Genomic DNA, 20,134 nt, shown 5'->3' on the forward strand with positions numbered 1-20,134 from the left:
GAACCATGAGGTTGCGGGTTCGGTCCCTGCCCTCGCTCAGTGGGTTAACGATCCGGCGCTGCCCTGAGCTGTGGTGTAGGTTGCAGACGCGGCTCGGATCCCGCGTTGCTGTGGCTCTGGCGTAGGCCGGGGGCTACAGCTCCAATTCGACCCCTAGCCTGGGAACTTCCATACGCCGTGGGAGCGGCCCAAGAAATAGCAACAACAACAACAACAACAAAAGATAAAAGACAAAAGACAAAAAGACAAAAGACAAAAAAAATTGATATTAGGGAAATTATGATACAAAAAATATTTCTACCAATAGGCAAGTTTGATTTCTATGACAATTTTCATCCTTGACCTATAAGGGTTTCCCACTGAACACTTTGAGTGGGACAACCCCTTGTCATAGAGGCTTGTCCTGCATACTGTAGGATATTTAGTCTCCCCAGTCTTCCCCCCAAACATCCTAGTGATGACCCTCAATCACTGAGATCAAAAGGTTCTCCCTCATTTCCACCTCATTCCCTACCCTCCTGCCATGGAAACCAGACAATCTCAACCCTGGGCACTTACAGGTTAGCTTCTGGTTTCCATTAGGACAAGAAGGACTCTTTCTTGCTCACTGTTGAATCTCCAGTGACTGGCGCATAGTAGGTACTCAATGAACACTTTTGCATAAAAGAAATTATCCAATATAAGATCTACTATGCAGAAATTTTAGGAAGATTAACATTTCTAAACATTTATATCGGTCATTCTAATCTCTTTAAATCTCTTGTGGTTGGAGTTCTTACATGCAGGTAGATGGAGGTAGAAACTGACACTGATAGAAACCTATGCCATGCTGGACTGTGCACTAGGTCCTCTGCACGTCATCTTATTTACCACCATCCTGCTTCACAGGTGAGAAGTGACCTGTGTTTGAAGTAGCACCATGTTGAGTGGCAGAGATGGAAATTGGCTGGATGCCCAAGTTCATGCACTTTTTGTGCCATCCCAGTGGGATTTGCTCATCAACACTCACCCTCCTTTCAGATGCTCAAGAAAAAACACATCTTCAGAGATTTCACAACAAGCTCAATTTACTTTCCAGTGATGTCCAGACAAATTCCATCTCTTCAGATTTTGGGCTATTTAAACATAGCCAACTTAGCTCTCCCATGACCTCAGTCAAGCCTCAGGGAGTCAGAGGACAGGCATCTTGGAAAATGCCTCCAGCCACTTCCAAATGCACACATTCCTTGACACTCAACTGATGCAACCCCAAGTGGCTTCTTTGGGAGTCTGAAGAAAGCTCACTCTGTCAATCTGATTAGTCATGAGGAAGAAGTGAGGGCGAATGAAGCTGGAATTGTTTGTCTCTGCCTTTCCTTCTTAGAGAACTGGCCCAGGGGCTGTCCCTTCCTGAGGCTAGAAGATATGCCAGGAGCCTCACACAGGGCAATGAAAAAGAAGCACCCCCAACTCCTCCTCTCCATCCTTCACAGGATTTGTGGAAGAGGAGAGGAGGGAGGAAGCCAAGCCAAGGGGTGTGTGACAGGTTGAAGGCTGATGCTCCTTCAGATCAGAAACAAGAGGCTCAGGAGGGTCTGTCTGCCTTGCCTCCCCCCAACGCCTCTGCAGCCTGGCTTTTGCCCCTTCTCAGCACAGCTTTTATCTCTAGCACATGGTAAGCCTTCAGTAAATAAGCAAAAGCAGATAGATTTAGGAACAGCAAAGCCAGAGTCAAAACAAAAGTTAGATTTGTGACTCCTGAATCTCCCACTGAGCCAGAACATCATTTTCTCTTCCTTCCTCTCCTCGGTCACACCCTCCTTTCTGCTTACTCTTCTTATTCCCTGTGTCTAGAATTCCCCCATCTTCCCACTTCTTCCTTCCTTTCCAGCTAATCCCTACACTATTTCTCTTCCCATTGCCTCCTCAAAACACCTCTCTCCACTCCAGGTAGGGCCCCCTCTGTCCTCCCCTCTCTGTGTGCACAACCTAGTTGCTCATCACCCAGGTCTTCCCGGGTGTCACCCTGCTGCTGGGTTCATCACCCACTGATGCTCATGGCAAGGCTGCCTGAAGGTGCCACAATGAAAGCCCCCTCACTTCCACTCACCCCAGTGGGGCTCCAGGCTTTCTTTATCTTTGGAGCTGGCAAATCAACAGCCCATCTATATTTCCTCTTTATGGACTTGTGTGGGTTTAGAGGGCAAACGTGAGCATTCAATTTAGATATTCCAACAACAGAATGAGCCTCCATTTCCATAGGTAGCACATTTTTTTTTATTTCTGAAAATGTGCAGCCCCTACAACTAGCTTCCTTAGAAGTAGGCTGTTGCTACAACCCTGGCAGTTTACAGGGAACTTATCTTCTACAGGCCAAGGCACATGCTGGAAGAGATTAGGGCACATAGTGGAAAAGACACTTTTCATCTAGAGATAGAGGAGGTAAATGACATGTAATTAAAGTCATAAATCTAACTTTTGTTTTGATTTGGTTTTGCTGTTCCTAAATCTATCTGCTTCTGCATGTCTACTGAATGCTTTGACCACTAAACAAAGCTTTTGAAATGAATGAAGATTGTTTCCAGACCCTCTGCTGCCCTTCTCCCCTCTTCTAGTTCTCCGCACCCACTGCCCACCTTTGCCCCCAGGTGAGACCCCTGCACCTGCGCTGCTCAAACCTAAAGGGGCAGAGGAACCCCGTGGGGTTTCAAATAGAGATTCTACTCCTGGGGGAGGGAGCTGATGCTCAGGGCTTGCCCTAAGCAGGAGGGAGTGGACCGTGTCAGCAAGAACAGATGCAGAGACCTAGGTCAGCGCTTTTCAACCCGCACTGCCCATCAGCATCCTTGGGGAGCTTTTAACCATCCCAGGCTGCACTCCAGACCACTTAAGTCAGAATCTCCGCAGAAGAAGCCCAGGCATCAGGATTTTTTAAAGCTCCCCAGAGGAAAATGATGGCTGTGTGCCCTCAAGGTTGAGAGCTCTGCTCTCAGAGTTTAAAGGAAAGAGGATTCGCATCCTAGTGAAAGGAAAGGGGGAGAGGTGCTCTCAAAACAACTCATCCCTACTTGGTTCCCACCAGGCCAGGTGAAAACGGTGCTTGGGTTCATCATGGGCAGAAAATGGCTTGTGTAAAGCCAGTTACGGAGACAGGGTGACTGGTGGTGGGGGAGCCAAGTCCTAAGTGTATCACGGTATGCTGAGATGTGCCATATGGGAGTCCCCTCGTGGCTCAGCAGGTTAAGGATCCAGCTTTGTCACTGCAGTGCCTCAGATCATAGTGATGACGTGGGTTCTGGAACTTACGCATGCCATGGATGTGGCCAAAAAAATAACACAAAATAAAGCTATGGAGCATGAGACACACAGGATCCTGAGCTAGGGAAATCCAGCCCATTGGCCTCTTGAGCTGACATTTAACAGCAGCCCATTAAGTGCCTCCCCTCCTCCTGCCATCACCCCTCCTGGCCCCCTTCTAAACGCCTCCACTCTGTCTGCAGAAGGCCTTCCATGTTCACCTGACTCTGTTTTCCCTGAATAAGAGGTTCCAGGGACAGCGCCTGATGGGATCTGTCCCAGTTTCCACACCCTCCCAGGGACAGCCTGACTCCTGACTCTAAACGGTGTCACTTTTAGAAAACAAACATCTATGCGGGGAGGGGGTGCGGTGGGAATCAAGGTTTTGTTGAAAAGAAAGGGGATGTCTCAAGGGCCTTATGGACATGCTAAATGAAGCCCTTGAAGCAGTCAAGTGCAAAACTCTATCCCTGCCGCAGTGACAGATGGGGCACATACCACCCCGGTTATACAGGCAAAGTCCCAGGGCATTCTGTGGTCCCCTCAAAGGAGATGTGTGTTTGTGTGCACTGCATCCAAAGACCAAAATCCAAGACAGACCCCAAGAACAGTGGCAGGCTCACCAGGCCCTGGTCTCTGTGTGGGAGGAGCAGCATCTTCAGGGAAGAGTCCAGGATCCATAGCAAGAGTTGGTGATGCAAAAAGAGCCAGGTCTGAGCCTTAGGAGGCAGGAACAGGCCATGGGACTGTAGGCAGCCGCCCTCACTTCTCTGAGCCTGTGACATGAAACTATACCAGCCTACTTCTCCCCGCATCATGGCATCTTTTGAGGAAACAAATGCTTCATGAAGTGTGAAATACTATGTGCATGAAGTTTTACAGCAGTGCAGAATTTGTCACGTTCACAGAGTGTGCCTGTGTATACTTGTGTGTGAGTGGGTATAAGTGTGTATTTGTGTGTATGTGTGCACGAGATGTATGTGAGAGTGTGTGGGTGTATGTGCATGTACATGAGTGTATGTGCAGAGTATCCTGTGAGTGTATGAGTGTGTATGTGTGAATGCGTGAGTGTGTGTGTGTGTGCACATGACTGCATGTGTGGATGAGAGTGTGTATGTAGGGTGTGTGTAGGTGTGTGGCTGTTACACTGTGAAACAGATACCAACCCCCACAGGTCAAAGGCAAGGTCAGAACGCCTGTGGGTGATCAGGAAGTCACCATGGTGACAATGGGGGTGGGTTGGGGACAGAATCCAAGTGGACAATGGAGAACAACACACTTGAAGAGAATCAAGCCTGAGGAAGCCTCCTGCACAGGAAAAGGACAAGCGCTGTGGACGGAGAAGCTAGAAACCAGCTCAGGCACAGGGGCCCAGCCCAGAGGCAGAACCACAGCAGAGCGAGGACAGTTGCCACTTTTGAGGCTGCTTAACTTTTCCCCCAAGTAGCCCCAACTGACCCATACATTGTCCCCAGGTGGTTTGAGGACACACCTGAAGCAGCCACCTACAGACTCAAAATGTCTGAAAATAAGAAAGTGTGCACTCCACTTTGTAATATGCCATATCTGCTTAAATATACAACTATTTCCCTCCAAAAACATTTCACCCCCAGAGCAGCGAGCTCCCCTGTGCCACCTGAGCCCCATGGGTCATGCCTGGAGGTGGCAAGACAGGTGCAGAGCACCTCAGAAGCTTTTGGGGCCATGGCATGACCAAGCAGTGTTTGAAGATGACTCATCCATCACCAGTGGTGACATGGAGAGGACTAGGGGGCCGGCCTGGACAGGGGAGGGCCTGGCCCAGTGGCAGAGAGCAGACTGATATAGGTTGGGGCCCTCAAGCAGAAGTATGGCGGCCCAGTAATGGCTGCTGTTGGGATGGTGAGACAGGGGCCAGTACCCAGCCGGGGGAAGGGTCAGACCACTTGAGAAGTGTCCGCCGAGAAGGGCACGGGCACCCCTCTGAATGTCCTTCCAAACACAGGTTAAAATCTGAGGAAGCATTGTTGTGCTGTGGCGTAGGCCAGCAGCTACAGCTCTACTTCTACTCCTGGCCTGGGAACCTCCATATGCCTCAGGTGTGGCCATAAAAAAGCGAAGGAAAAAAGAAAGAAAGAAAGAAAGAAAGGAAGGAAGGAAGGAAGGAAGGAAGGAAGGAAGGAAGGAAGGAAGGACGGAAGGAAGGAAGAAAAAGAAAGAAGGAAAGAAAGAAAGTCTAAGGGAGAGATCAAAGGTCCAGCCTCTTACTCTCATCCTACATAGGCTCCTGAGCCTTTCAGCTGAGGGCCCTGGTTAGATTCCCAGCCCTGGTCCTGCAGGAGAGCCAGCAAGATAGGCACCAACTGTGCAACCCCAGAGTCTGTGCATGGCTCAGAGGACCCATGCTGCCCCAGTCCCTCCCAGCTTGACCCTCTGGCCCCAGTGAGTCAGGCTCTGCTCAGCCCACATCAGACTCACTGGGCTGGAGCTGCCAAGAAAAGCTCTGAGCTGCCCCTAACAAGAGGCAGCTCTCACCCAGCCTCTTACACAACTGGCCCTGAGAAAGGCACCTCTCACCTTGGCCCAGTGGCTGGCCAGGCCCCTTCCTCTTTTCCCCCGCCTATCTGTCTAGTGACCAGGACTCTCTCTCAGCCTTATCCCCTCCCTGACCTCCGTGGGGATCCAGCCCACAGGCCTATTCTGTCCCTATTCCAGCATCCGCTCAGCCATGCGCAGCTGATTTCAACCTTTCAGCAGCTGGCCACGCGGTTCAGAGATCAGCAGAGCCCCTGGCGCAGGGACTCAGCCAGCTCAGCGAGGTCCTTTCAGAGCAAGGTCCCTGCCTTTGATTCTGCTGTCTCTGTGATCCAGTGGCAAGATGGCAGAGAGTCTGGGGATCTTGTCTGGTGAGCCAAGTCGAGGGATGCTCAAGAGGTCCAGCATAGAGAAAGGAAGGCTTGGAGTTAATCTCTGCAGTGTTCCCATGTGTGATGGGGGGGGTGTGTCCTGTGCCAACAGGATGACAGAACTGGAACCAGTGATGGGTAAAACCCAGAGGCTTGATGTCAGCTCTCCGGACCCAAGGGTTTCCAGTAATCAGAGCTGTTCACAGTGAGAACAGCCTGCCTCATGGGGTCATGGGACTGCAGCCAACAGTCAGAGGCACTACAAAATGTTTGAGAGAGGCAAAGGATATCCCTTTCAATCTTGAGACTGTAGAGACTTATGGAAATTCTCCTTTCCCATAATTGCAAATTCCCATAATTGCAAAGCCTTGGGCAAAATGTATCAATGCAACACAAATTTTGGAAAACTTAATCATGTTTCCTTCTCCAGAACTTCAGCAACCTCCTAACTCAGGTGGGTACAAGATGACATACATGAGACTACTTTAGATTCAGCCCTAGGACAAGGTCTCCTTCAGACTTAAACCCGACAGGCCACAGGGAGGGACATCTACATATTGATGCACACCAAAAACTCCAGAAACCCCTTAATTTCAGGCCCTTTTCTCTCAAATGTGCAAGCGTGTGCCAGGGAGGGTGCAGCCTCTCCCCACTGGGCATGTTCTTGCATGGGTGCCAGAAACAGACAGCCTTTTAGAGAAAAGAGCTAGAAGGAGAATTTCAAAATAAGAGCAATACAGTGGGAGCCATCTTTGCTAATGTTGGGAGAACTAGGGTCCAAATTTACCACCGAGAACTCTTCACAGTATGGCTTCTGACACCCAGCTTCACCTTGTCTTGCCAGCTGACCCCTACTCCAGCAGGTCTACCCCTGGGATCTTCTGGCACAAACCAGGTGTGTATTTTTTGCAGGCGTTTCCTTGGCCTGGAGTCTTCGCCTCCCACTTGCCTGCTCAGCCAAGTCCTGGTGTGAAAGCCTGGGCAGGTCTCCCCAGGGGCCTGGGAGGTTGGGGAACTGCCCTGAATGCTGACAGCAGCCCCAGCGGCCCTGCCCCCACCCCACTTTCCCTCCACTCTGAGTCTGCTGATGGTAGCCTGGCAGTTCTGGTCCCCCTGGGGAAGCCTAAGGGCACACAGTAGGGATCCAACAAAGAGCTTCTTACAAAGAGGAGGGAAGGGCTCGGTGTGGTGCCTTTGGGCAGGCCCCTTCTGGGAACACGGAGGCCAGGCTTTTTGGAGAGATGTGAGGCTGATCCAAACAGCCCTTTCTGTCCATATTTCTGAGGGAGAAGAGGAGGTACAGGCAGCCAAGGAGAGCGTTCTCACGCCAAGCGGATAATTATGTGTTCTTGGAAGCAGGTTTAATGGACTGGCTCAGAGCTGAGCCCGGGATAGGCTCTGAGGCTGGCCGCCTTCAGACGGGGACGTGGCCCGGGCAGCAATTTCATCGTCCAGTTTTAACAAGTGGCCGCCGCCTTATGGAAACTTTTGAAAGGCTTTCTGTTTCTGACCCGCCACCTTGCACGTCATCTGGTTGTTTTAGCCATTTTTCCCTTCAATTGGGGAGCACACAAAGAGAGGAAACTAAAAATCACTGAGGGCCTACTGTGTGCCAAGAACCAAGCAGCAATTTCATTGTCCCAAGAACCCATTAGAAGGGGAGGAACAGAGGCCCACGCAGCACTTCGTGGCAGGGAAAAGAGTGAGGCTGGGCATCTCAGCTTCCACAGCCTGTGCTCTTTCCAAATGGTGACCTTCTCTTTACAAGGCCATTTTTGCTGCATGTCTCGCCCCTACCCCAAAGCCAAAATTCCCCCGTTTGAACAGGATAAACATTCCCATGGCAAAGGAACGCTGTGTTCCCCAGAGGAGAGGCAATCACGTTGTTCCTGCCGAGGTTATGTGGGCTTATGAAATAGAATACTGGGCTGAGGGCCTGGACCCAGGCTGGAGGGCGCCCCCCTACCCCAGCCCTGCCTCCCCCACAGCTGTGCCCTGCAAGGCAATTGGAGTAACCAGGTCTAATTTTGACTCTGCTGTAAGCTGCTGCTTTCCCTGGGTTTCTGCTCCCTATACCCATCACAAGGCAGCGAGCTTGCTTCCAGAAGTGTAAAAAGGAATTCCCCATCATGGTATAGTGGGTTAAGAATCCGACTGCAGCGGCTCAGATCGCTGCAGAGGTGCAGGTTCGATCCACGGCCCTGTGCAGTGGGTTAAAGGATCTGGTGTTGCCACAGCTGTGGCATAGGTCACAGCCGTGGCTCAGATTCAGTCTCTGGCCTGGGAACTTCCGTAAGTTATGTGGCCATAAAACAAAAAAGAAAAAAAAGTGTAGAGAGATACATCCATGTGAGCAATAATTTGCTTTGCATTCCTGGGCTTTGATTTCTCCATCTGTAATTGAGAATATTGTCTGCGTACAGAGGGACTCAAAGGAAGAGAAGAAAGGGCCTTTTTGGAGAGACTCTGGAGAGTACTTTCCTTGCGCCATCGTTCATTCTTTCCATAATTATTAAATATGTATTGAGAGTTTATAATGTGTCAGGTTTCTGCTGAGCACTGAAAACAGAAATCTACAAGGTTAACAGCCCCTTTGGCTCATCATGTATACACACTTTCTTCATCAAAAAAGTAATTTAGGAGTTCCCTTTGTGGATCAGTGATAATGAACCCGACTAGTATACATGAGGATGTGGGTACGATCCCTGGCCTCACTCAGTGGGTTAAGGATCCAGCGTTGCTTTGATCTGTGGTATAGGCTGGCAGCTGCAGTTCCAATTCGACCCCTAGCCTGGGAATTTCCATATGCCACAGGTGGGGCCCTAAAAAGAAAAAAAAATTAAATGTTTGAAATCCTCTAGTTAGAGAATAATTCCTACTCCTATATACTTGAGCCATATCACTACGATTTCTATCGTATTTCCTTGATTATATGATATACCTCCTCATATTTTAACATTTCTTAAATGAGTGTGAATCTTGCAGGTTTGGGAGGGTTGGTTTTTATATTTGTTTTTTGGCTGCTCCTGCCGCATAAGGAAATTTCCAGGCCAGGGACTGAACCTATACCACAGCAGTGACTTGAGCTGCTGCAGGGACAATGCTGGATCCTTAACCCATTGTGCCACAGGGGAACTTCCAGCATCTTGCAGTTTTAATTGGCAGCATTTTCTTCTTTCTTGGTGATACACAATACAGTGATAACATCTTAGAGTCTTTAACATCTTAGATTCCATTAAATATATTTGGGGGACATTTTTATTTTTCAACTGAATTTTTAAAGGAATTCACAACCCCTGAAATTTTTTGTGTGTGCTTTTTTTGGGTGGGGGGGGCTCGCACCCGCAGCATATGGAGGTTCCCAGGCTAGGGGTCGAATCAGAGCTACAGCTGCCAGCCTACGCCACAGCCACAGCCATGGCAACTCAGGATCCAAGCAGCATCTTTGATCTACCCCACAGATCACCACAATGCCAGATCCTTAACCCACTGAGCAAGGCCAGGGATCGAACCCACAACCTCATGGTTCCTAGTCGGATTCGTTTCCACTGTGCACAACGGGAACTCCCACAACCCCTAAATTTAATACAAGGTCTTTTCAGAGCATTTCTAATTTATCCAGGTGTGAGGTGTCAGGCACATCCTGTGTCTGAGATACCGCATTGCCTCTCACTTTTCACTTGAGGGAATCCTTCCGACAGTCCAGGGTGCTATATCGCCTTTTGGCCACCAGAGGGAGCGAGTGCACTGGGAAGGGATAGGATCTCAGGCTGGCCTGCTTTCCTCGCTTCCTAAACCTTTCCAGGGTGTCCCCTCCAGGTCATATGAAACTCCACCTTCGGAGTCAGAGTATAGGGAAAGGCCCTCTTCCAGGGCCTTGGCAGCACCAGAAAGAGGAGTTGGTTGATGCTTGCAGACCCACGCTAAAAATTAACCAGGGTTTAAATGAGCCCTTCCTGGGAATGAGGGCAGATACAATAAAGCTCTGCCTCAAAAGTACAGGCTGGTGGGCTGACCCCCACCTTCTTAAATGATTCAGGACCCCTGAGACCCACGGTGATTTGTAAACTTCTCTCACTCTGGTTGCTTATAGACTTTCATCCTTCCTTCCTCCTTTTCTTCCTTCCCTCCTCCTCCTTCATTTAACTGGTTATTTATTGAAAACCTGCTATGTGCCAGGCTCTGTGCTGCGAGTTGAGGATACAGCAGTAAAAGGAAGAATACTTAGTCCCACAAGACCATGTGACAGGAGACCATGGTCAAGAGGAGGTTAGGGAAGTCTTCTCTGACAATGATAATTGAGACAAAGTCCGAGGGAAGTGTAGGACTTACCCAGGTAAAGAGAGAGGGGGAGGCCTTTGAGGCATATTCACCAGCATTTGCAAAGGCCCTGAGGTGGCAGGTGCTAGGAGGTGGCCAGTGCGGAGCCCAGAGATGAGAAGCAGGAGAAGCACAGGGTATATGCTAAAGCATAAAGCCACTCAAGAGATGCAGAGCCTTGAGCACCATGTTTAAGATGTGGTTTTCCATCTGTAGCCATTGAAGGGACTTAGGAAGGAAACAGACATGAGTGGAGCTGAACATAATGTGACAACTCTGCCTGCCCTGTGGATCGCAGCTTAGAGGAGAAATCCGAGAAGTAGGGACAACCAGTTAGGAGTTATTGGAGAAGTGGCAAGAGTGATGGTAAACTAAGTGATGACACTGGATATCAAGGTTGTTTTAGAGATTGAATCGCTGGATTTGGAGAGTGGAGCAGAAGGAAGCACGAAGTTTGACTTCTGAGTTTTCTGAAGGAGCAGAGTGGAAGGGGAAGGGGAGTTTTCCTGGGATGGGCATCTTTGAGAGAGGAGGGCAGGACCTGGGAAGGGAACACTATGAGTTGTCTCAGTGTATGATGTTTAAGCTGATTCTGGAACATCCACAAACAGGTGTGAAGTAACAAATTAAATCTGTGAATCCAGTGTACAAAACTGGGCTGCACGTATTAGATTTGGGAGTCATAATTATGTAAATGGACGGTAAAGCCATGGCAGCATGAAGCAGTGGGGAAAACTCTAGATCATACTGAAATGAGACTGTGTACAGGTCCAACACCACCTCCCCAAGAAACAACAAAGTAAAGGGAAGACTTAACTGAGCAGGAGGAGGCCAAAGAAGAATGGCTGAGACAGGAAGGAGGGAAGTATAGAACTACCACGGGGCAGCCAGACTAAACCTGGAAACTGAGAACACTGGGCAGAGGTCGTTCCAAAATCAAGTCATGGCATAAGCCTTGGCCTCTTCGGAAAGGAAAAGGAGCCCCATGGAGGGACAGGTGCACACAGTCTCCAGCAGATTGTACCAGAGCCTCTTAGCATTCCTGGGAAGAAGCTGGAAAGGGCACTGAGGACAGAAAGGAGAGAAGGGGGACTGGAGGTCCCTGGTCAGCAATGGAGACTCGGAGCAAGTAAAATCAAGTTTCTCTTAGACACCACACTAAATTGGAAGATCCAGATCCATGCGTATGTATCAAGGGGAAATTAGATGTACAACTAATTACCACAATAAGAGAATGCAATTGGTACAAAAGGTGGAGAAAAAATATTTCAGTGATCAGAAAAAAAGAGAGGGCAATATCTATTCTAACTGGGTGGTCAGGGAGATCTGCACAGCAGAAGTGGACTTTCTTTTGGACTCAGTAGAATGGGGGGACTTTAAAAAGTACAAGTCACTTGTGTGGAGGAATGGCCCCAGGCCCCTCTGGTAGCACAAGTGACTGGAACAAAGTCTGAGGTGTAAGGACAGACCTCAGGCTTCCTGGGGCCTCCATAAAGCCTCAGCCAAGTCCCCCGGGCCCATCCTGACCACATTGTTCTTTGTTTTCCTTTCGCCAGTTGCATGACAGATGAGCAGCCGCCATAGGAAGGACATGTCTGACGCTCACACTCACAGCAGCCCCCTCCTGGCGGAGCCTCTTTCCAGCAGATACAAACTCAACGAGTCAGAGTTTACCAGTCCCAGCTGGCCCTCAAACCCCCAGGATACCCACCCCGCCCTGCCCCTTCTGGAAATGCCTGAAGAAAAGGTAAGGAACATCCCTCCTGGAATGTTTCCCAGGTGGCAGGTTGGGGGAAGGGTGGAGAAAGATGCTGCTCTCCCCGATCCCTGATATGCATGTGACTTAAGGCAGACTTAAATGTCTGCACTCTCAATGCATGCTCACGTCCCACAGTCGGTCCTTCTTGGTTTTAGATGTAAAATATGGCTCTGTGTGCAACATGATTTTAAGGACATGTAGAGAAAACGCACACATTCCAGTCTTCCAACTCGTCCCCTAAATCATTCCCCTTGCACCTGCCCCCTTAAATTACTCTATGGCCTCCAAAAGGAAGCCCTCATTCAAATGCAGGTCATGAGCCTTCCTTGGACTCAAGAGCATGGAGGCAGCCTGGCTAGCCACGGATTCAGTGGAGGGAGGCCCAAGACTGCTAAGGGTTTTTTTTTAATGAGATATAATTCAAATTCACCCCTTTAAAATATACATTTCACTGGCTTTTAGCATATTTACAAAGTTGTGCAAACATTGTCATTGTCTTATTCCAGAATATTTTTATTACCTCAAAAAGAAAATCTGTATTCATTAGCAGTCACTCTTCATTTCGCCTTCCCCCTTAGCCCCTGGCAACCACCAAGCTACTTTCTGCCCCTATGAATTTGCCCATTCTGTACATTTCATATACATAGAATCATATATGTGACCTTTAGGCTTCTTTCATTTAGCATAAAGTTCCCACGTTCATTCAGTACATCATTCCTTTTTATGGCCAAATAATATTTCTTGTATGAATTAACCCTACTTTATTTATCCATTTATCAGTCGATGGACATTAGAATTGTTTCTGCTTTGGGGTTATATAATGGGGAGTAATATTCCCTGTCCTGTAAGGTAAGACATTATTGTCTATCCATTCTAAATGTAATAGTTTGCATCTACTAACCCCAAACCACCAGTCCTTCCCACTGCCTCACCCTGCCCCCAGGAACCAGAAGTCTGTCCTCTATGTCTGTGAGTCTGTTTTGTAAATAGGTTCATTTGTGCCATGTTTTAGATTCCACATATAAGTGATATAATATGGTATTTGTCCTCTTTCCGACTTACTTCACTCAATGTGACAGTCTCTAGTTGCGTCCATGTTACTGCCAATGGCATTATTTCATTCTTTTTTGTGGCTTAGTAGTAGCCCATATATGTATTACATCTTCTTTATACATTCACCTGTCAATGGACATTTAGGTCACTTCCATGTCTTGACTATTTTTTAAGTGTAGTATGGAAGTCTCTAATTATTATTATTGAATTGACTTTTCCTCCCTTCAATTCTGCCAAGTTGTGCTTCATATATTTTGGGCCTCTGTTGTTAGGCATGTGTTTATAAATCTTATATTTCTTGATAGATTACCCTTTTATAATTATGATTATCTTTCTTACTCTCTAGTAACAAGTTTTGTCTTAATGAAAGGTCTATTTTGCAGATCTTAGTATTGTCACTGCAGCATTTTTTTTTTGGTAACTGCACAATATATCTTTTTCCATCTTTATAATCTATTTATGTATTGGAATATAAAGTGTGTCTCTTGTAAACAAAATACAGTGGTATAACTTTCTAAAATCCGTTCTGCCAATGTGTGTATTTTAATTCAAGGGTGTAATCCATTGACATTTAATATAGTTACTGATAAGGTAGAATTTATGCCTGCTGTTTTGCTGTTGGGTTTTTGCATGTCATATCTTTTCTGTTTCTTTATTATTTCACTACTACCATCTTTTCTCTTAGAGATTTTCTAGTGTTTCATTTTTGAGTCCTCTGACATTTTTTTCTGTGGTTTTTTTTTACTTCTTTTCTGAGTCATTGTCCTGGACATTACAATTAACATCTTACTTTGTAATAATCTAGTTTTATTAAAACCAACTTAATTACAAGAGTATCCAGAAGTTTTGCTCCTATGTAACTCTATCCCCACCTCCTTTACGCTGATATTGTCATACATATTACATCATTATACAGTGTGTACCCACCAACAGAGACTTATAATTGCTTTATGAAATTATCTTTCGTATCACGAGAAAAAGAGTATTACAAAAAATACATTTATACTGTCTATTTTATTTACCTAGTTACCTTAATCAGTGTTCTTCATTTCTTCTTATGAATTTGAGATACTGGTGTCCTCTCTAGTGTTCTTTGCTATCAGCCTAAAAGACTCATTTTAATATTTCTTGTAGGGCAGATCTGCTAACAATGAATTCCCTCAGTTTTCATTTATCTAAGAATGTCTTAATTTCTCCTTCTTTTTTAAAGAATAATTTTGCTGAATATAGAATTCTTGATTGAGAGTCTTTCAACACTTTCATGGCATTACACTGCCTTCAGGCCTCTCTGGTTTCTGAAATCAGGTGTTAATTCTATTGAGGATTTCTTGTGTGTAATGACTTGATCCTCTCCTGCTGCTTTCAAGCGTCAATACAAAATTACTCTGTCTGACTTTTAATAGTTTGTCTAGGTGAAGATCTCTTTTATTGGAAGTTTGATAAACTGCTTGGATGTTCTGATTGGAACTGCTGATTTCCATCAGATTTGGGAAGTGTTCAAATACTCCTGTGCCTTTCTCTCTCTCCTCCCCTTCTGTAACTCCCATTATCCATATAGGTGGCACCACAAGTCTCAGAGGCTATGTTCATTTTTCTTCTTTCTATTTTCTTTTTGTTGCTCAGACTGGATAATCTCACTTGACTTGCCTTTAGGTTGAGTCCCTATAGCAAATTTCATTTCCAGTATTATACTTTTCAACTTCAGTATTTCCATTTGTTTCTTTTTTACAATTTCCTCTTTATTGATATTCTCTCTTCGGTAAGATTGTTCTCAACTTCTCATACTTTCCTTTAGTTCTCTAGATTTGATTTTCTTTTGTTCCTTGATCTTTGTTAAGGCAAGGCAATTTTAAATCTTTTCTGCTAAGTTCATTGCCTGGCCTTCCTCAAAGACAGTTTCCACTGACTGCTTTATTTTCCTCGTTTTGTATTTTCTTGTTTCTTTGCATGTCTCATAATTGTTTGTTTAAAATTGGATGTCTTAAATAATGTGGCAACTCTGGAAATCATATTTTCCCCTCTCCCAAGGTTTGTTGTTGCTGGATTCTTTGTTTAATGGCATTTCTGTACTAATTCTGGAAAGTCTGCATTATTTTGTCATTTGTAGCCACTGAAATCTCTGCTCATTCAGCTTAATGGCTAGCTAATGATTGGACAAAGATTTCCTTAGATGTCTGGGATCAATAAGTCCCTCAGTCTTTGCCAAGGAGATGTGCATGAGTGTTGTTCATCTTCAATACTCACTCAGGCCGTTGTCAACTCCACCTCGTCTTTAATGTCTGCTTGCATAGAGATTCAAACTCACCCAGAGGTGAGAGCTTAGGAGATTCTTGGGTCTTTCTTGAGTGTACACACTGTCCTGGGCATATCCCAGACCTTCAAGATTCACAGCAATATCCCCGTCTTTTACAGCTCCCTTTGGACATCTCTCCCCAGCACTTCCTTTTAAGCATTTTGATTAGCCTCTTATTTTGCTCAACCATTATCCACCACCTCAGGCACATTTTTTTCAAGTACTCCCATTGCCTTAATAGAGAAGAGAATTTGAGGAGGTCTTTACCATTTCTACTGACATCTTTAAGATATTTAAGTTTTGATGCAATGACAAGGTTAGAGAAATCTGTAAGCCATCAGTGTACAATAGAAATATAATATGAGCCACACATGTATGTTTATATTTCTATTAACTTATTTTTTTAATTATATTTTCATTTTCAAAAAGTGAAAAGAAGCATGTGAAGTTAATTTTAATAAAACAGTTTATTTAACCTAATATATATGAATATATACTATTATTTTAATGTATACTAATATAAGGTATTATGGAGATGTTTTACACATTCTTTTTCCGGATCACATCTTCAGGATCTACTTAGAGCACATCTCAGTTCAGATTAACTACCTTGTAAGTGCCAAGAGCTATATGTATACTGGCTGCTGTATTGGATACCATAGTTTTAGAACAAAGGTCCATAGATAGAACTGAGGGAGTATGAACTTGGATGATGAAAATTATCACTATTTTCACTAATCTCCAGTGGACTTCAGCATTTACTTCCATTATAAATATAGACAATGAACAACATCCATGTTAGTAGTACCCGAGATTTTTGTCATTGTCACAGATTGCATTCCCTCAGAAGGCTGACTCTGAGATGGAGATATGTTGTGTAAGAAGTTTACTGGGGTCTGTCCTTGGGGTCCCTACTTATAGAGAAGTAAAGGCAACAAGATGAGGCAGAAGAAGTTAGGTTATTGTGTCATCAGAGTAAAGGCTTCAGGCGATCCTAGTTCTAGTTCTGGAGCTGGATCTGAGTTCCCATTCTGGAGCTGGAATGGCCCTATAAAGTTGTCCTAGTTGGGGTCCCGCATATTCACTCATCACTTCTTTGAAATTGTGATTGGTATTGGATCTGCTGCCCCTATGTTTCTATCACAGTTTTTAATATTATAATAACTGTATTTCCATATAATTGGTTTTTATTGCAATCCTATGTATTTTACTCATTTACAAACATTCTGGAAAGAAGTCCACAGGCTTGCTCAACTGCTGAAAGGGATCCATGACACAAAAGGTCGAGACCCTTGCTATGAGGGATGTGTTTAGTCCTGGGAAGAGCAGGCCTGTGTGGGGCACTCTGGACAGCATTGGACAATGGACATTTGTCTCACAATCCTTTACCTTTATCCAAAAAAATCTGAAAGCTGGGAGTTACCATCATGGCTCAGCAATAACAAACCTGACTGGTGTCCATGAGGTTGCGGGTTCAATCTCTGCCCTTGTCAGTGGGTTAAGGATCCGGCATTGCTGTGAGCTGTGGTGCAGGTCACAGACATGGCTCAGATCCTGCATTGCTGTGGCTGTGGTGTAGGCCAGCAGCAATAGCTCCAATCTGACCCCTAGCCTGGGAACTTCCATATGCTGCAGGTGTAGCACTAAAAAGCTTTAAAAAAAAAAGTGACAACCTTCCCAATCCTCACAAAGCTATATTATTTGATATTTTGTTATGGTTTAGGATCTCCGGTCTTCCAATGAAGAAAGCCACATTGTGAAGATTGAAAAACCCAATGAGAAGGGTAGAAGACGAGAAAGCCAGATAGCCCCTCAGGGCTCTGCAGGCCAGGGAAGCATCAGCCTCTTTCAGGCAGTGGGCTACCTCACAGGCGAGATGAAGGAATGCAGGAGCTGGCTGAAAGGTAGGCAAGTGCCCAGGGAAGAAGCAGCCAGGCCAGGCCAGGGAGAGAGCCTGCCTTCTGGCTTGGATGGAGAAAGCTGCTCCCTCTCTCGCACATGGCAAGGCCCCCACACTTGAGGTGCTCTGGCCCTGAGTTGGCTCCAAGTGGCCATAATGTATCCTACTACCTGAATTCCCATGCTTTCAGAATTAAATGCCTTTCACTGATTTTAGTTCTTTGCAAATTCTTTACTTCTTCATGAAGTAGATATAGGACAACCACTTTAGCAATGTCTGAGTCATTTTTCAAACAAACTGAATGATCATTCCTTTGCTCATTCTGCAACTGTTATTTATGTGCCCAAAAAATATTGGCATCTCCTTCCTTCCCCAGTGTTCAAGGCTCTTTCCTTTTAACGTCATTCTTCTTCTAGTTTCCCTAAAGTAAGTGTTGCAACAAATACCTATACCTCCCCTGCCTGCCCCCCACCTGTATAGTTTGTCCTGGAAACCAAACTGGAGAATAAGACAGAATGTATGTTTATCCTCCATGTCAATATACCATTCAATGCTGATTTCACAGCAAGGTTAAAATCATTTCTTGGCAAGCTTTTTTTCTCCAGACTACTTTCTATGCTGCTCAGATACCAACCCTCAACTGAGTCATACAAGCTCTACACAAAAAGTTTTCCTTCCCTCCCCAGCCCTTGCCTTGGACCAATAAATTTCCTTTGGAATGTTCCTGGAGCTTCCTTACCAACCAAGTCAATGGCTGGAACAGCGTTAAGTTGGTCTCATCATGATGTCTCAGTCTGTATGGCAAAACTAACACCCACTGAGGACTGATGGCCTGGTCACTCAGAGACTCAAGCTGGGCACAGTCTGAATGAGGGGGGATGTCCTGGCTATCACATCCCTGTCTGCCTTGGTTACCATGCCAACCAGTGGTCCAGCAGGGAAGCACAGCCTGAATGATGCTGATGACTCTGCCTGTATCTTTCAGATAAACCTCTGGCCCTCCAGTTCACAGACTGGGTTCTGAGGGGGGCTGCTCAGGTGGTGTTCGTCAATAATCCTCTCAGCGGGCTCATCATCTTCATAGGACTCCTGATCCAGAATCCATGGTGGACAATTGCTGGGGGTCTGGGGACAGTGGTGTCAACTTTAACTGCTCTTGCCTTGAGCCAGGACAGGTGGGTTCCTCTACGCAGTCTTGGGGTCTTGAGGCAGATAGGTGGAGAAGTAGTTACTTGAGTGATCAGCCAACTTTATCCTACACCAGCCCACAGTCTCCTGAGTATCAACTTTGAACATGTCACAGAGTTCTTTGCAAAATTAAACTTCTATGCTCACAGCAAGTGACAGCTTGACTATATAGCCTATATATATATTTGACTATATATATATTTGACTATAGAGCCTTCTAGAAACACTCCCTCAAAGGCAGGTGCAGAGGAAGACTTCAGCTGCTCCTCCTTCGTGGAGCCTACAATCTAGTTAGGGAAATAAGACTGACATGCAAGAAATGACTCCAAATAATACAATGAGATGTATACTGGAGAATTCAGAGAAGGCAGACATCACTTAGGTGTTGGAAAGATTAGAGGGGGTAGCCTTGAGCTCTTAGCATTGATGTGAAAGAGAGGAAGGTAAGAGGAGGAGGGGGTGGTGGGATGATATGGAGAAGGAACAAGAGCTAGGAGTCATGGGGGCGGGGGGGGAGGGCAGCTCTGTGCTGGTAGCCAGAACACAGTAATAACAAGTAGCATTTTACAGAACTGGACCATTTCCTTAGACTTTATGATATGGTATTCCAGTGGTTCCCAAACTTCCCGATGGCCAGAGTCACCTGGCATGATTGCTAAGAAATGCATTTTTTAGAGTTACCATTGTGGCACAGTGGAAGCGAATCCAACTAGTATCCATGAGGATGCAGGTTCGATCCCTGGCATCACTCAGTGGGTTAAAGATCCAGCATTGCCATTGCCATAAGCTGTGGTGTAAGTCCGTAGATGTGGCTGTTATCTCGAGTTGCTGTGGTTGTGGTGTAGGCCAGCAGCTGTAGCTCCAATTCAACCCCTAGCCTGGGAACCTCCATCATGCAACAGGTGCAGCCCTAAAAACCAAAAAAAAAAAGAGAGAGAGAGAGAGAGAGAGAGAGAGAGAGAGAGAGAGGAGTTCCTGTCGTGGCGCAGTGGTTAACGAATCCCACTAGGAACCATGAGGTTGCGGGTTCGATCCCTGGCCTTGCTCAGTGGGTTAAGGATCCGGCGTTGCTGTGAGCTGTGGTGTAGGTTGCAGATGCGGCTCAGATCCCGTGTTGCTGTAGGCTGGCGGCTGCAGCTCCGATTGGACCCCTAGCCTGAGAACCTCCATATGCTGCGGGAGCAGCCCTAGGAAAAAAAAAAAAAAAAAAAAAAAAAGCAAAAAGACAAAAAAAATTAATTAAAAAAATAAAAAATAAAGAGAGAGAGAGAAAGAGAGTATGCAATGTAGTTTTCAGCTCCCCCCATTACCCCTCCCTCCCAAAGATATTCCCATTCACAGGATCTGGGGGGGTGGGGTGTTTTTAACAAGATTCTCATGGGTGCTTCTGATGATCAGAGAGGTTTGGGAATGCCCATATTCTTTGGGTTTTTTTAATTGTGTGGTCAACCAATCCATCT

At 46.0% G+C, this 20,134-nt stretch overlaps 1 protein-coding gene across 8 annotated transcripts in view; it reads left to right on the forward strand.

Annotated features, from left to right (window-relative positions):
- Window positions 1-20,134, forward strand: part of SLC14A2 (solute carrier family 14 member 2) — a 471,990-nt gene that overhangs the window by 398,852 nt on the left and 53,004 nt on the right. For 7 of the 8 annotated variants that reach the window (XM_047763964.1, XM_047763938.1, XM_047763920.1 and 4 more), the window contains exons 4-6: window positions 12,038-12,228; window positions 17,310-17,490; window positions 18,472-18,661. In XM_047763964.1, coding sequence (XP_047619920.1) covers window positions 12,049-12,228; window positions 17,310-17,490; window positions 18,472-18,661 — 551 coding nt within the window. In that variant the 5' untranslated portion in view covers window positions 12,038-12,048. The remainder of the gene's footprint in view (window positions 1-12,037; window positions 12,229-17,309; window positions 17,491-18,471; window positions 18,662-20,134) is intronic. The other variant, XM_047763922.1, reaches the window with a different exon arrangement.

Source organism: Phacochoerus africanus, chromosome 2 (assembly GCF_016906955.1).
Source record: "Phacochoerus africanus isolate WHEZ1 chromosome 2, ROS_Pafr_v1, whole genome shotgun sequence".
NCBI classification, from domain to species: Eukaryota; Metazoa; Chordata; class Mammalia; order Artiodactyla; family Suidae; genus Phacochoerus; species Phacochoerus africanus.